Here is a 16,245-nt window from a genome sequence, read left to right as displayed (position 1 = left end):
AGGGCCTGGTCCTAACGTGTCCAAGGGGGGCAGGGGAAGAGCATTGGGCAGCGAGTTAAGTGAGGAACTATTGCTTTCTGGAGCAAAACCATTGGCTAGGGCTCGAGATGGATTCGTCTTGGCAACACGTGTTATTCTCGGTCAGTGCAGGTTCCGCGGGCTCCTGTGACTTTTCTCTAATAAGACAAGGCAGAAACTGATGACTGCTCAGCTCTCGGGTTCCCCTTGCAGTCTGCTCGCTTCTGGTTAGTTGCCCGTGGCTTGAAGTCTAAGAAAGGGAGTGGCAGCCACCCTCACTGCCCGGCCGCCAGGGTCCAGTGGCTCTACAGCCACCGGTGGCAACCCAGCAGCGCCTTTCCCTCACTCGCACCTCGCCCCGGCGTGTCGCCTGGCACTGGCCACGGAGGTGATGCCAGCAGTAGGTAGAAGAAAGAAGGGCCGCGGTGAGGCGGTGTACTGACTGAATTTGGCAATCTCACCAAATGGAAGACGAATAATGGCCAAACCACCACCTTTACACTTTGTGAACGAGCAGGCGGCCTCAGCAGGCCACCCACGGCGTCCTGGCGCACCCCACGACGGAGAGACGGCAAGGGCGCGGGGGGGGGGGGGGGGGGGGGTTGGGGGGGGGGGAGAAGCGCCTTCACGTTCAACTGACTTCAAGTAGGGGTGGGGCGTGCAGGTCCAGTCTGACTGCAGAGGGGTTTGGAGCGGAGGAAGGGCCGGAACTCAGTTTCCAATTCGGGGGCACGTGGCTGGAAAAACTGTGCGTGTGTGTCTGTGTGTGTGTGTGGGTGGGGGGGGAGGGTGCGTGTTTGTTTTTGGAGAAACCGCTGCATCGTGAATTGTAACCACTTCTGAAGAAATAATTGTCCTTCGATGACGAAGTTCTAGCAAAGATAGAAAATATAACACAGCTCTGCTGGTTCAGATGCATCCAAATAAGGTTGATTTAAAAAGGTCATACTTTTATAATTCCACAGAAATAGTATTATTAAATCACAAAAGTTTTTTTTTTTTCTTTAACTTTCTAGCACTGAAGTGGCACAAAGGCTGCCTAGTAGACCAGCCACTTTTTTTTTTCTTAAAATATTGTGCTTATAAACTATCTGTACAACTATTTAAACTTGCAGTAAAGAAAGAGATTTTAAATTGCTAAATTTTACGTGTTCATTCTAGAGCTGTTCCAGACCTAATCAGACACTTGATTGTGAGCGTAAAGAAAAGAAAGGAAAAAAAAATACCATGTTTTTATAATTAGAGATGGGCTAGGCTAGTTCTGAAATCATAATAAAAGCCAAAACCTGCTGTTCGAGTTTCTTCCAAGTGTGGGAGAATGTGCTGGAAGCCTGGCTGGATGTCCGGTGACCCCTGTGCAGGTGGTAACCTCCCTTGGAAATTGGAGGTATTGTCACAGGGGAGGGGACTCCAGGGAAGAGAATGGGCGCGACTCGAGAAAACCTCGCGAGAGAGGGGCCTGCCTGGTGCAGCCCGGGAAACCTCCCCGTCTTTCCTTTCTTCATGTGTCTGCTCCCACCCTCAGCCTGCAGCCCACTGCGTGTTCTGGACCCTGGGTCCTGTGTGGACGGACGCCTCAGCCACCGGGTTCTCAAAAAGCCTGTCGTACCGGCCAGACGGGTGGGGTTCCCTGGCCTCAGAGAGCAGAGGGGCGGTCTCGGCAGAGATGCTTACCCTTGGCCGGGCTCAGAACAGAGGTCACTGTGCCCCACCCGGCACCCGGGGAAGATGCCGTCTCCCCCACAGCAGCACATGCCCGCCGTTAGCCTTGTGTCTCCCCCTCGTGGTCAAGTGGACGCTCACCTGCTCTGATCTTTGCAGAACGAGACACGCTTTCCATTTTAAAAACGTGCGAAAGGCAGAGAATCCCCTTCTCACCGCGCCGGGGACGCTCGGCGGACAACTCCCCGCTCTTCCCCCAGAAGAGACCCAGGCGGCCGCGCACCGGCTGGCTCCCGGGGCCGGGCCTCCCCTCCTGCTCGGAATCGTGACTTTGTGCTTTGACTAACTCCACGTGACATCTGTTTGACCACTTTGGAATTATGCTAATAGATTTGCAGAAAGAAAGAAAGCAAGCTAAGCAAAGCCGGGCACGATCCCATCAGATTCCCCACCACGGCCAGGAACTTCCTGGCCAGAGAACCACGGATGCACATCGCGGGAGGAGGCGGGGTAAAGAATCCAAAGGAAAAAAACAGATTCTCTACCTTTGGGGCCCAACGAGGGGCACCGGAGAGACAGGCCTGGGGTGGCTTACCGCAAGCCAAGTGCAGGAAAGAAAGGAGCAAGTGAGCATCGAGTGTCCTCCCGGAGGCCGCGAACTGAGGCGGGCCTGGGGGTGGGGGCGGGAGCTGCCCGGAAAGCAGAGGAGGGAGGTCTCGGGAGGTATGTGGAGCGCACCCGCGTCTGCCTGCGAGAGCCGGGCTCCCGCGCTAAACCGGCAGGGGCGTCCCTGGGACCTGGCAAAGGGAGGTCACCTGCACGCCACGAGGCAGGCCGTGACACTTTTTCCGTGGTGGCAGGACTCCCTCCCCTTGTCCCCTGCTGCACAGAAACAGCCCATGAGGCCCCCGTGCAGAGTGGGGGAGCCGCCAGGCTTTCGCTCAGCCACACCCGGACACACTCGGCGTTTCTTTGGGTACCGGGAGACGAACCCGTGGAATGGGGTTGGCGCTCACAGACCGTGCTTGGCCGCCTGCATATTTCAGTAGAAGCCCATCTCTACTTATAACAAGGAGTCTGTGAAGGTAAAGGAGCAGCCACCCTTATCTGTCCAGCAGCTGTTTCAGAGCCCTTTCTAGGTTCATTCTGTGCCCGACCCGAGTCACCCCAAGGTCGATTAGGTCTTCCTTCTGAAGGTTTGGTAGGTGACTGCCATCAATCTCGTTGTCCATGAAGGTCTCTTTATGCTCACCCAAGTTGAGACTTTCCAGCCAGTCTGCCACGTCTGGTTTAGTCCACAGGTGCACAGGCTTAGTCGTGAAAGGCTTATTTGAGATTGGCTGTTGCAGTATGGAGGGGGACGGCGATCTGCTTCGTCCCGCTGGGTTCAAGCCAAACAGGTCCCCGGCCGGGGGCTGGCTTGGAAGGCTAAAGACCTCTGAGAGTGTGGGGGAAGGGACGGCAGCGGCAGCGGGCAGGGGGGCGGGCAGAATCTCCTTGTTCATCTCCGTTGGCGAGACCACGGGGCTCGGGGCGCGCCTCGTTCCTGAGGTCCTGCTCTCAAAGTCTGTGGGCCGGCTCTGCAGGGTGATGGGCTGCGAGGTCCCCGGGCGAACCGTGAAGGTGACCGTTGTGCTCCGTGTACCTGAGACGGTGCTCGTGACCTCTGGGCTTCTGAAACGGCAACAAGAGAGAAGAGCGTCACAAGCCGGGTCGCGGCGCGGGGTCTGCGGGACGCGGGTCGCCGAGGAGGGGGCGGGAGACATGCTGAGGGCAGGTGCACTGGCAAGTGAGTGGACGACGCGCCACGCCAGGACCGGGGCAGGGAGGAAGGGGGCGGGAGGCAGAGTTCCGAGAAGACACCACAGCACACACACCGAGGCCGCCCACCCACCTGGCCCTGCGCGGGGGCGGGGGGGGGGGGGGGCGGCTGCCTGTGGGGGGGTGCGCCTGTGCCGCGGGAGCGGTGAGGGCCAGACGAGGATGGCCACTGAGGCGCTTTTAAGGGCTCCCTTGAAGACCTGAGGTCGGGGCCTGAACGAGGTCCTGCTCCCTGGGTGCGATGTGTCTGGGGACATCACAGGTAGATCGCCAGCGGGAGGCAAGGACGTCTTTTGCCTCCATTCGGGCAGGTAGAAAGAAGGTAGAGCGCCCTTCGGGGGAGACTGTCTCTCCCAGCTGCCTGTCAGGCCTTCAGCCTTTCGGCCTGAAGGGACAAGGGCGGGGAAGGGCCCCTGCAGGCTGGCCCTGCTGCAGTGAGTGGGCAGCCCCACACCTAGCTTGGGGGCACTTGGGGTTTGAGGAAACCGTCCACGGACCCTGAGAGCAAGCAAGGAGCGATTTGCCAAGACGCGACCTGTACTGGGCCCGAGCGCTGTGACTTTGCCCAGCGTCGGCGGGGCCATTTTGCCGCGGAATGGGGTGGTTCGCTCGGGCGGTCTCAGCCCCGCGTGAAGCCAGCGTGAGAGGCTCGCTGGTGGTGTCTGATGCTTGGCAAAGAAGCAGCGATCTGAAAGGAACCCCGCTGTCCCGAGTGGCAGCGGGAGTCCCCCCCCCGTGCCCTTCCTGTTGTGGCAGGTGCAGCCCAGCGGCCGGGCCGGGGGCAGCCTCATCTTTGAGGTTCCACCTGCACTGGCACTGAGGGGGTGACGAGGCTGCATCGTGCTACCAGAGGCGGCTCTGGTCTGCGTGCTCGCCTGTACAGAGGGGCCTTATTAGGTGCAGCCCCTCACTGGCCCTGGCCAGGGCCCGCAGCAGGCCGTCCGGCCCCCGGTTCACCCTCTTCCCTGCTGCCCCCAAACTGAAGGCATATCCGTGCCGCTGCCCGGGGACAGCCACAGCCCCTGGGGAGGCGGCGAGAGCAGCTGTGGGTTTCTTGCCTTTTGGGCTCATTCACGGGAGTGTGGATGGACCACCCGCCCCCTTCCGGAAAGATCCCGGCCAAACACCAGTGGGTGCGCGTTGTGAGCCTTTGTCTCCATGTGTGAGCTGGGGTCCCCTCCCTCCCAGCCGGCGAGAGCGGGGGCCTGCTCGGGAGCACGGGGAGAGTGGCACAGGTGCTAACATGGTGGGCGGTGAAAACAGACAAGGACAGGGATCGGGGGGGGGCCTCTATGAAGGAAGGGGTGAGCTGGGCACGCGGCCCGCTCTGCCCGCTCTCTGCCTCAGCTTTCCTTTTGCTGCTGTTTGTTTTCTCTGCCACTGATAGAGTTGGGTATAACCACCAGTCGGCTGCCTCGAGGCCTCTAAGCCTCGTGGCACTTCCCCACTCGGTGGCAGATGTTGTGGCTTTAAGCACGGAATGCTGGAGCAGCAGTCGTCGAGGGACCCCCCCCCCCCCCACCCCCGCCCCGTCCACAGGCAGCTTCCTGGGGGTCAGGCGCCCCAGGTGGGGTCTGTTAACCCGGTCGAGAAGCCCCGGGGGCTGTGGGTGCCGGTTATACTGGAGGGTAAAGACCGCCCGTCTGCTACTGCCAGGCTGGGCTACTCAGCATCAAGGGGGAGGAGCCCTGCTGGCGTCCGGCCCCCCATGCAGGGAGAGGGAACCAGCACCTCCCGTATCTAGATCTGGGTTCCCGAGGGAAGGGTCGGCTGTGGACGCAGCAGAGATTTAAGGAGAAGCCTGCAGATTCTGGTGCCCAAGCGGGTTGGAGAGAGCCCACTCCGGTGCCAGCCTGGGCCGCGGCTAACGCCGTGGGGTGCTCTTTAGCGCGGCCTCTCCGCCTGCCCCCCGGTGGTGGGGCACAGCGGCAGGGCCCATCCGTTCAGGGGAAGACCCGTTCGTTCTGCTGCGATAACAGCAATTAAGCCAAGATGGTGGAGATGAAATCACGAGTCAACGCAAGGCTGCTCCATCCAGAGGCGATCCGAGTTGGTAACTCGGGCCAAGGACCTTTGGGGGAGGACTGCCGTGCCGTGGAGAGTGGGTGAGCCTCCCACAAGAGCCCCCTTGCTCGGGCGCTGCCTCGCGGCAACAGTCCCGGGGTGCCTTCTCCCAAGGTGACGTGGCGTGGCGACGGCGCCCAGGACCCCGGCTCCGGGCGGCCCCGGCACAGCGGTACGGTGTGGGAGTCCGTCCCCAGGCCCGGGCCCCATGGCCAGGGCGTGGGGGCGTCTCTGAGCAGAGGCCGCTGGTCGGCACCGCTCGCCCACTGCAAGTATCCCAACCGTTCTCACTTAGCTGGGAGTGTTCATTTTCGAAGGAAAGCTCGCAGGCGGCTGCGTCTAGCGTCAGAGGCGAAGAGGAGGCTCCGCCACACGCGGGTGGGCAGCAGGGAGGGACAGCAGCACACCCCAGAGGTCAAGGCAGTTTCGCGGGCAGCACTTACTTCTGCTCAGCACGACCCTCTTCTGTTAACACCCATCACGAGAGCACGTGAAAATGACAGAATGGAATGGCTTGAGACAACACTGCAAAATTAATTAAAATTAAAACAGAGCAGCTTCTTTCGACAGATGAAACGAAAGCAGTGGTGCGGACACTGGCCGAGAATCTACTGATGCTCGTCCTTTCTGGCCCAGGAGGCAGGCCGAGTGGGAGGTCCACACGGCAGCCCAGAGCGGAGGATGAACACGGGCCTTGCTTTCGTGGTTACAATGGGAAATTCACAACCCTGCCTTCTGTGGCTTGGGAGCATGGAAGTACAGAGAAGACCGCCGTCAGGGAAAGCCCGTCAAGAAAGAGACAACACGGGGGAACGCCTGGGTGGCTCAGGCGGTCGAGCCTCTGACTCTCGGTTTGGGCTCAGGTCACGACCTCCTGGTTCATGAGTTCGAGCCCCAAGTTGGGCTCCACGCCGGCAGCGTGAAGGCCGAATCAACATGCCCTGTGCGGGAGGGCGCCCCTTGGGTTCCCGTGCTTTGCTGCAAATCTACACGGTAGGAGAGGAGAGGCCGGCGGCTACCGATGGGGGGACATCAGATCTGGCCACGTGTCTGGGGCCGGCCCCCGACCCCTGCGGGATATCGCCCCAGAAAGAGTAACCGGGAGAGTCGGAGAGGCAGAGTGAAGGCCGGCCCTGGCCCGGCCCATCCTGCCCTCCTCCTTGGTACCTCTGTTACTTTCGGTTCCCCACGCCAACAGTATTCACCGGGTCCTCCTGGTTGCAGAGATCATTACGTTGCTAAGCAACTGCTGGGTTCCCGGGTGGAACACACAGGAATCTGTTGCCCTCGTTTGGAACACAGACACAGATATGCGCGCGCGCACACACACACACACACACACACACACACACACTCTCTCTCTCTCTCTCTCTCTCTTGGATCAGCACTCTCTATGCCGCCTTTTAGATCAAATCCACATGGAAGCGGAATTAAAGCGAGAACTGAGAGCTAACCAGGGACATACACAGAGACGTGCTGTTATGTCATCAGTCAGTACCGGGTACCTGGGATGGGGGGAGGCAGATTCAAGTGGCTTTTTCACCGTGTTTACAAATTCCGTCTGGCTCCGGAACAGTCACCACTGAATGTGGGCCAGAGGCCACTCGGTGACGACGGCTCGGTGTGTTTGCTGTCCGCGCTGGAGCTGTCTGCACAGCGTTTCGACAGGTGGGGCGTTACAGACACACGGGGGACGGGGAGGAGAACCAAGTCAGGACCAAGCCTGCCCGAGGTCCGAGCGCTGCCATCGGTGTCTCTCCCTGACTCCACGCCTGGGGCCTGTTGCTGGCTCTGATACCCAGAACTCACAGCCACCCCGGGCCCTGAGCACCCCGAGGGCCCCAGTCTGTCTGCATTCCCCGGGCTCTGGCCCACAGTCGGCGTGCAGTGTCATTGCTGTGTGGATGGAGGGTGGAGACAGTTAAGCTTGTTTCCTGATCGGCGTGTTAAGTGACATGTCCGAGGTTACACGAGCCGGACCGGGTGCGTGAGCGGGTGCCTTGGGTCCTCCCGCCGGAACATTCACGTCCAAGCAGGTCAAGAAGGAACCCAGGTTCCAGGGAGAAGCATTCACCCCCTGACGCGTTCCCGCGGACCGATCCTAACGTCCAGACCGGAAAGAGAGACCCTAAGGACCAGACTTGCAACGGGAGGTCGCATGAGCAAGGGGCAGCCCGCAGCCGGGCCGGGAGAACCCTCTTGGAATACGGTCTACGAGAAAACACACCGAAAGCAAATTTCGCGAGCCCCTGTAAGTAGCACTCGCCTAATTATCTGCACCGACGTCCCCTTAACGCTTCAGTCGGGGGCCACGAGATGATAAAGCCGGCCTGACGGCACTGAGGTTGTGAAAACGCCATTAAGCAGCCTCTGTTACTGAGCCAGGTTTGAAGTCTGTGCTCTGGGACCAGCTGGGCCCAGATAATTTTTTAACAACCCAAATTGATTTATTTTAAAACCAGGAGGCTCTCAGGACCAATACTGCAGAGTCGCCGTAGAGCCGGAGGCAGGGGCCAGGCGAGGGCCGACGCAGGGGGGCGGCCGTGTGGGGGCCTCGGAAGGGCAGCCAGGAGCTTGAGGGCTGCTTTCCCGAGGACTGGGCCCTGCTCACACCTCCAGGCAGCCTGGACCCCCACCCCCGGGGCCTCCAGGGGATGACTTTCCTCCCCCCACAAGCCCATCTGTGTCTGGGCGGCGGGGAGGGCCAGGCCCACGTTACCGCTGGGCCCACCGAGAAGGGTAGGTGATCCGGAGGGGCCTGGGGACCCAGCTGATGCCAGGCCCTCCGGACGGGAGCCAGACAGGGATCCCCACCAGCTTGTGCTGTCCTTGTTCCTCCCGGCACACACAGGGTCACAGTGAGACTGACTTTCTGGGGCCATGGGGATGCTGGGCAAAGAGCAGCGTGCGTATCTCGCTTTGGAAACGACGTCTGGGGTGCCACAGCGTGTAACTCAGGCCAACGGAGCTGTTCTGCGTTCCTGAGGCCCTCGGGCTTCGAATCTACCCCCTCGTCTGCAGAGCGCAGGACCGCTGGCCTTTGCACGTGGACCCTGAAGCAGCTTGCTGAAGGGTACCTGTGCCACCACGAGAGCCCCCTGGCTGCCGGTAATCTTCATGACACGGAGATGAGGTCGGGCTAAGCCTGGAGCAGGCCCGGGATGGCCGCCGTTGTTCGGAACGCAGTTCCGCCACCCCCCACGGCCTGCCAGCCCTCTCCGGGGGCCTCAGTTTCTTCGGTGTGGAGAGCGCTTTCTGGCCTCTGGGCTTTGTGCTCGCGTCCCCCGTGCCTGGGACGCTCCGCTCCTGGTTTTCCACACAGCTGGCTCCTTTTCGTATTTCAGGTCCTTCAAAGGTCCCTTCCTCAAGGACGGTCACCTCCTTCCTGCCCATGCGCACTCCGACTCGACTCGTGAATATACTTTCATTCCTTTGTGGCACTAGCTGTGCTCTGGGTTTGTCTCATCCCTTATTGTCTGTTTTCCCCCTCGCGAGCGCAGCTCCCCAGAGGAGAGACCTGGAACGTCGTCTGGTTCGGGGGTGGGTCCCAAGGCTCAGGAGAGACGATCACTAACCGTGCGTCTGCTGCCCGGCGTCCCAGGGCCCGGGCCCCTGCGGGCGTGGACCCCTCCTGCTCCGCTCGGCCCTCCGGCCTGGCACTGGTTCCTACCACACTGCAGCCCAGGGACTCCCGGCCAGTGAGGCTTCCGGGCCCAAGGATGGTGTCCCGTCGCTTCCCAGCTCTGCCCTGGGGGAGCCTGCCCTCGCCACGCCACCTCAGGCAAAATGTCAGGCGCCCCCCCACTGGGGAGAACACCACTCGTGGGGACCCTCCAGCGCGGTGGAGGGAGGGTGGCCGGGCCGGCACCCTGACTCTGAGCTTCCCGGGAGCGGCCGGGGCTCTGCTGCGTCCTCACCCACTCCCTGCCCTTTGATCTAGGTTGACACTCTCTTCAGAGTTGAGGCTGCTTCCTGGAAAAGTCAGCCCAGGCGGCCGAAGGCGCCCTTTCCCCTGAACTGCCTGCCTGGCGGGGTGTTTCCAGGTGGTCCGAGGAGGCGCCTCCCACGATAGTACGCGGGAAGGCTGCCCGCTCACCTCCTTACCAGGTATTCGTAATCAGACACCCCCAGACCCGTGTCCTCTCCGATCTCAGGGAACGGCCACACGTGTCCCCCATGAGCGAGGGCCTGTCGCTCTCGTCGCCCCTGTCCCACCCTGGGCTCTGGTGAGAAGTGAGGGTCTCACCGCACTTGTTAAGAAGGACCCGAGGGGGCAGGTGACCCCAAAGGGGTGAGCTCCAAAACTCGGCCCTCTCTCGGGAGACCACACCGTTTCTGTGGGGATGCGATTCGCGCGCACGGCCGCCCCTCCGTCTGCCTAGAAAAACCTTTCCCTGTCCTCAGGAGGACGCCCTTCATCGCAGGCCCGGGCCTCACGCCGCCAGGGCCGTGCCGGCAGGAGCCTCGAGATGCATTTAGACGTGGCAGGGAGCGTCCTGGCGGGTGAGTTTGCAGGCTGTGTCTGCTCCCCAAACGGGCAAATACCCAGGTCTGACAACCAAGGCAAGACCCAGCAGGGGAGAGGCCTGCCCCGGGGACAGACCCGCAAGCGAGGGGGCAGCCCGGCCTCCCCTCCCCTGCCCAGCAGCTGTCACCAGCCTCACCCTTGTCAGCAGCCCACATCCACTTAGGGCTTTGCCTGGTGAGGCCGTGGGATCAGCAAAGCCTCGGTAGCCGGCAAAGTGCCCAGTTTAGTGCCCAGAGGCCATGACTTTCCTCTTCGTCCTTGGGCCTCGGGGCCATCGGCTGCCACCGACGTCAGTGCCAGCCTTGGCCGAGAGCAGAGGATAGGAAGCCAGCTGCGGGTGCTCATCGGTGCCGGAGGCCGTCTGGTGACCAGCAGAGAGCTGCCTTGGGTGTGCGGCCGGGCTCAGGCGAGCCACCCTCGGCGAACTCAGCCCCGCGGGCAGGTTGGCCGGCCGCGCCTTCGTCCCAGGCTGTTCTCTGGCTCCTCCGAGGGCGCAGGAGTCGGACCCTGAGACGCCCCCTGGGTCGGAGGTCGGGCTCTCTGCCTTCCGGTGGAATACCCTGGCCAGGCGCTCCCCCTCTCGGCCTCCGGTTTGCTCCTGTGCTCACCGGGCAGAGGCACAGGCCCCGCAGAGCACGGGGCCCGGCATTTGGTGAGGCCTCAGTAGGTGCCGGCTGATGTTCGCGTTGTGAGTGAATTGGGTTATAAATAGCAGAACGGACCGGGGGCGGCTGTCCTTGGCTCCTGAGCACTGCTTGGAGGCGGTCCTGCAGCAGCTCTCCAGAAATCCGGTGGGTTCCGCCAGGTGACGTGTGCCCCGAGGCCCCTCCCCGCTAGGGGAGCGCGGGCGGGGAAGCCCTGGGGAGGCGCAGCTCGACGCCCGCTGCCCCCGACCCCCGGGGGGGCTCACCCGGTTGGGGAAGGCACGGAGGAGGCCCCTGGACCGGGGAGGGGAGCCTCGGCAGCCTGAGCCCTGGACTCCTCCCTCGGGACCCTCCCGTGCTCAGACGTGGCTAAGGAGGCGAAGCGCCAGGCGGAGACCTCAGCCCGAGTCCCCGCTCGGCCTCCTGCCGCGCACGGGGACCTGCCACTCGGCGTCTCGGTCACTCTTCCTGGGGAATGGGTACAGTCCCTACCTGCCCCCCTGCTCCCCAGTCAGTGTCCCCAAGATGCTTCGCTCACATGCCAGCACCCGGTAGGGAGTGGAACACGAGGAGAAAGCATCCGAATACTTGTGCTCTCACGTCAGGTAGCGACGACGAGCTGTACCGTTACCTAAGGGGAAGGGGCAAAACCGACCGCTTTTAAGTCCTTTAGGACTTTCGAGTTTATAACATTTGAAGTTGTGTGTAGACGTCTACCAGAAATGGGGGCTTCTGCGGACGCTGTCTTCAACTGGCGGTACCGTTTGAACCTCACAGTTGGTGGCGGATTCTCTACGCGAAGACGGCGTGTTTCCGTGCCGCTTCTTTCTACCACGGCCGGCCAATCGGTGTTTCTCCCGGGTGTAACGCGAGCCACGTGAGAAATTGATTTGCGTCCATACGGAAAGACAGCTGGGGAAACCGTGGCTCTTGGCCCGCACGTGCAGGCCCAACCACGGTGTGGTGTTGCTGGTTAACGGCCCGAGACGTGTGAGTCAAACGCCTGTCCAACGGGAGTACGGAGAGGACTGGTTGGTCAAAGTGACACCTAGGCGCGGACGTCAGCGGAGGCCAGCAAACAACGGGCTCCCGGGACAGCGGGGGGAGCGCCCGGCACCCCCAGCGTCTGGGCAGAGGCTCCAGGCAGAGAGCCAGCGGCCCGCTCTAGGGCGTGGCGTGCCTGGGCAGAGCCTCACAAGCGGCCCCTCACATTCTACCCCCAGCCGCGATGGCAGCACCTCGAACTCTGCGTCAGACTGTGACTGGCTACCCCGTGGGCAGCCGGACGCCTCCTTCCGTGACGCCTGCCAGCCGGGATGGGAAGGGCCGGCAGGGGGGCTGCCATTTCCCTCCGAGTTGACTAGTGAAGCCACAGCCTGGCACCTCCGCAGCCCTCCGGCCGGTCGGCGACGGGAGGAGGCGAGAAGGATCCGTGCATGCTTCACCACACACGCGCACGTGTGCGCGCCCCGACCCGCTCACCCTCCGTTGGCACGGTTCCTCCCCCGCCACCAGCTTGGTGGAGCTCACCAGTTTTGGCTTCCGCGAGGCTCCAGAATGGCCTTACGGGGCGGGGGGAGGGGTGGGGGTCCCGGCAGGGACCTGGAGAGCACAGAACCGCGGGGAGCAGCGCTCCTCTTTGGAAGCCAGGGCAGGGATGGCCTGCCGTGGCTGGCCGCCTTCTATCACAGGTGTCTACGCGGGGGAGCCACGTCCTGCCAGCGTGGATGCGGTCCGCACTCGGCTGTGCCGGCGTCCAGAAGAGGAGGGGAAAGGGACGCAGGCGTTGCGTAGCAGGTGTGGCCCGCGCGCGTCCGCTCTGGCTGCTCCCCAAGGGCATTTCCTGGTCAGCACTGACCGGACGAGATGGGAAGGCCGGCAGGGGGCGGTCTCTGTCTAAGCCGGCCGACCGTGGGACTTACCTGGGAGCGAGGCTGGCGGGCTTGGTGCCCGTGGGCGAATCCAGTGCTTCCCCCGGCTTGGCCGATTTCTCTCGGTTCATTTGCTGCAGGATGGAGTTCAGTTCGCTGATCACGTTTGCCTTCGGGCCCGAGCGAATCGGGCTTCTGACCTCCGAGACGTCACCCCACAACTTGGAGGTCCTCGGCGGCGTCACCTTCGCGGCCCCAGGCTGGGCGCTGCCCGGCGGGGGCGGGGGCGCCGGGGGAGGGATGACGAAGCTGTCCACGTCTTCTTCCACCAGCGCGTCCTGGTAAAGCGCGTTGCTTTTGGGAATGATGGGCTTGACTTTTGGCTTCGGAGGCACCGGGGGCTTGTCCACCGTAAACGCCTGCCCGTCCGCATAGACCGTGCAGGTGTCCACGTTGTCCCCGCCCTCGGACGACAGCGTGGACATGCTGGACACCGTGGACACGGTGCTGGTCGTCTCGAGGTGGTGGTCGCTGCTGCTCCGGCTGTCCACCTCCTCGATCCCAGAGTCCGTCACGGCGTCAAAGTTCTCGGGGGGTGGCAGGAACGCGGCGGGCAGGCAGTTGGAGAGGCCGGCCGGCTTCTTACCGTCCGCACAGTGGGCCGGCTGGCTGGGGTTCAACGGAGGGGGCTGGGAGGCGTCGTGTTTCTTCTGCTTGACCAAGTCCGTGAGGGCGGGGACGGAAGCGATGCGGTCATCGGGGATATCAAAACTATTTGCAAATTCCAGGGGGGGAGGCAATGGCTCTGTAAAAATAAAATCCTCGTCCAAATCCACGGATGCCAGAGGGGGAGGAGGGATGCGGAATGGCAAGATCACCGCCTCTTCCACGGAGCCCGCCGCCACGATGGTCCTGCCGGGCGCGGCGGCGGCGGCGGCGGCGGCGGGCTCGGGGCTGGCGGAGATCTGTAAAGCACCTTCGGTTTCGGGAGCGCCTTCTGGCACCTCGGACAGCGGGCTGTCTGGCTTGGCCTCCGCGTCGGCCTGCTCTTCCTCTTCCTCCAGCAGGCGGTCGGTCTTGGTGGCGTCCACGGTGTGGACCATCAGCAGGCCGGCCGACCTCTGCTGGGACGTGTCCACGATGTTGATGAGCATGTTCTTCTTGTCCTCGCCCTTCCGGTCCTTGCCCAGCTCGGTCTCGTACTTGTTCTCCGTCTCCTGCCGCCTCAGGGGCCCCCGCGTGTTCTGCCTGGTGACGGGAGGGAAGCCTGCTTCCACGCTGGGCCGCATTTTGGTATCGATGTAGAGAGGTTTGTGGAGGTCGGCCTTGGGGGCCTCCCCCTTGGAGCCCTGCTGCGACTCCTTCACGGCTCGGTCCCTTGCGGAGAGCGCCAGGGCCAGCGGGGAGCTGGGGTCCAACAGCCGCCCCGTGAGCGGGTGGACGTAGTTCTCGGGGCCGGCCGCGCTGCCGCCCTTGGGGGGCACCGCGGGGCCGCCGTCGGGGCCCTTGGCTTTGGATGTGGAATTGAGCGGCCTGCCGGCCTCCCCCTGAGCTGCGGCCTCGCCTCCTCCCGCGAAATGGTTCTCGGGCTCCCTGGGCGCCGCCCCCGGCGCGGGCAGCGACAGCGGCTCGGCGCCACCCTCCTCGCCAAAGTCGGCCTCCTCGGGGAAGTTGGAGGCGCGCACGCGGGGGGCGGGCGGCCCCAGACCCACGTCCTCGTCCCCCAGGTCCGTGGACAGGAAGGCCGGGGAGTTCCTCCTGGCCTCCAGCCGCTTCTCCCGGTCGCGGACGGCCCCGGCGATGGCGGCGGCGAAGGGGCTGCTGACGGTCAGGCTGTCGTCAGGCCGCAGCTGGCCCGGCTGCTCGGAGGCCTGGGGCTCGATCTCGGTGCTGCTGCCCTGGCTGCTCTTCCCGCTGCTGCTGGTGGAGGGCTCCTTGACGATGATGGTGGGGATCGGAATGGAGCACGTCTTCTCGGGGCTGTCCTCCACGTTGGACTGCTTCACCAGCATGCCCTTCCGCCGGGCGGGCTTGGCGGGCACGTACACGGCCTTGCTCGCCACCCTGCCGACCTCCGAGTACGGGTTTTCGGGCATCTGGCCCCGCTTGCTGCGGAAGTTGGCCTGGGCGGCGGCGCTGCGGCTGTAGAGGTCCTCCGAGTCCAGGGAGTAGCGGTCCAGCTCTCTCCTGTAGTACAAGCCCTTGTCCCTCATCACCGTGGCCACCGTGTCCGAGCGGGCCGCGGGGGGCACCTTGGCGGCGGCGTTCTGATTGAACGCCGGCTTGATGGTCCCGTAGACTCTCGGGGTCGGGGACTTGGGGCAGTTGTAGGCGGTGGGGGAAGGGGGCGGCGGGGACGGGGGCACGGACTGCGGCGGGGGAGGGATGTCCTCCGAGGTGTCGGGCATGGACAGGCTTCTGGTGAACTTCAGCATCGGGGGGGCCAGAAACTGACGCTCTTCCTCCGTTATTCCTGCAGAAGGAGAAGGCAGACTCAGCTTTAGGCCGTGACGGCAGCGCCCCACCAAGCCCCTAGGCCGGTGCGCTGCCCTACGTCTTGCACACTCACAGCGGAGCACTTGTTCGCGGAGCACAGCACAGGCCACAACGCCAGGAGCTTAGGGGCCCGTCCGAGCCCCCCCCCCCGCCCGCAAGGAAAAGAAAGGGAAAAAGAAAAGAAAGGAAAAAGGGGAAAGGCACTGGGAGCCACTGAGTGCGTGCTGTTGAGGTGTTCCGCTTGTGGTGCCCGGAGCAGAGGTGTGAGCGACGTGTGGGGCCGCGGCGGGGCGCCCGGGGCAGGCAGCCGCGTGTGCGCGCGCACGTGTGTGCGGGCGAGCGTCGGGACTGGGCTGGATCGGGACGCATCTGTCCTTTCGGGCCTGGCCCGGGCCCGGGGCGTGGGGTCTGGGGGCCGACACTGTCACGCCGCCCGTGGGAGATGAGGGGGAGGGTGCCACCGCATCGACTGACGTGCCGTGGCCGGTGCTGCGGCCGAGGGGCGATAGAGCCGGCCTCACCCCCGTGACAGGGACCCGTTTTGTTGCCTGACTTCTCTGGGCCACCCAAGGGCTTGAGGGTATTGGTGCTCCCGGGCCATCAGGGACACACGGCCACGGGGGGAGGGAGCCCAGACTCCTCCTTAGCCCAAGCCGGGGGCAGCTTCCTGAGCAGACCCTGGGCCACCGGCCCCAGGAGCCCGTCTGGGTCCCGCCTAAGACCCTCTGGGCCCGGGGGGTTTCCCAGCATCACGATTAAGTGGGGTCGACATTCAGCTGACTTGGCACAAAGTCAGGTCACGTCATAGGCAGGACCCCACCTGACGAAGCAGCGGATGATGTCGGGTGTGAAAGTGCTGAGGGGCCCGGCATGGCGATGGCCCCAGTTCTGTGTGTTGGCCGGCTGGGCCAGGCTTTCCAGACCCTCTTTCCAACAGTCCGAGATACCGAAACGTCAACAGAATGCACTCGAGGAGACGGAAGCGAAACACAGACACAGACGCCGACAGATGGGAGGCACTGGGGTCTCACTCGGTGGGGGTGGGGGGGGCATGCGGGTTGCTCAAGGAGGTAACAAAATGGATTACTTCAAATCAAAAAACTTGTAGGACAAACTACGGTAACTTACTCCAATGAAAATC

The 16,245-nt window shown here is 63.2% G+C and overlaps 1 protein-coding gene and 1 long non-coding RNA gene across 8 annotated transcripts in view; one reads left to right on the top strand and one right to left on the bottom strand.

The window, feature by feature from the left end:
- Positions 1 to 2,191: 2,191 nt before the first annotated feature.
- Positions 2,192 to 16,245, bottom strand: part of SHANK2 (SH3 and multiple ankyrin repeat domains 2) — a 493,595-nt gene continuing 479,541 nt past the window's right edge. For 6 of the 7 annotated variants that reach the window (XM_081790211.1, XM_078433811.2, XM_078433812.2 and 3 more), the window contains 2 exons: positions 12,660 to 15,081; positions 2,193 to 3,354 (listed from right to left, as the gene is read on the bottom strand). In XM_081790211.1, coding sequence (XP_081646337.1) covers positions 2,784 to 3,354; positions 12,660 to 15,081 — 2,993 coding nt within the window. In that variant the 3' untranslated portion in view covers positions 2,193 to 2,783. Of the gene's footprint in view, positions 3,355 to 12,659; positions 15,082 to 16,245 lie in introns of all 7 variants that reach the window. The other variant, XM_081790210.1, reaches the window with a different exon arrangement.
- Positions 3,622 to 12,731, top strand: LOC144613000 (uncharacterized). The gene is made up of 3 exons (XR_013550301.2): positions 3,622 to 3,789; positions 3,821 to 9,672; positions 9,970 to 12,731. It is a non-coding gene; the product is annotated as an uncharacterized LOC144613000 (long non-coding RNA).

The sequence above is a fragment of the Panthera onca genome, chromosome D1 (assembly GCF_046562875.1).
Source record: "Panthera onca isolate mPanOnc1 chromosome D1, mPanOnc1 haplotype 2, whole genome shotgun sequence".
Lineage (NCBI taxonomy): Eukaryota > Metazoa > Chordata > Mammalia > Carnivora > Felidae > Panthera > Panthera onca.
This window is presented reverse-complemented; position numbering and strand designations above follow the sequence as displayed.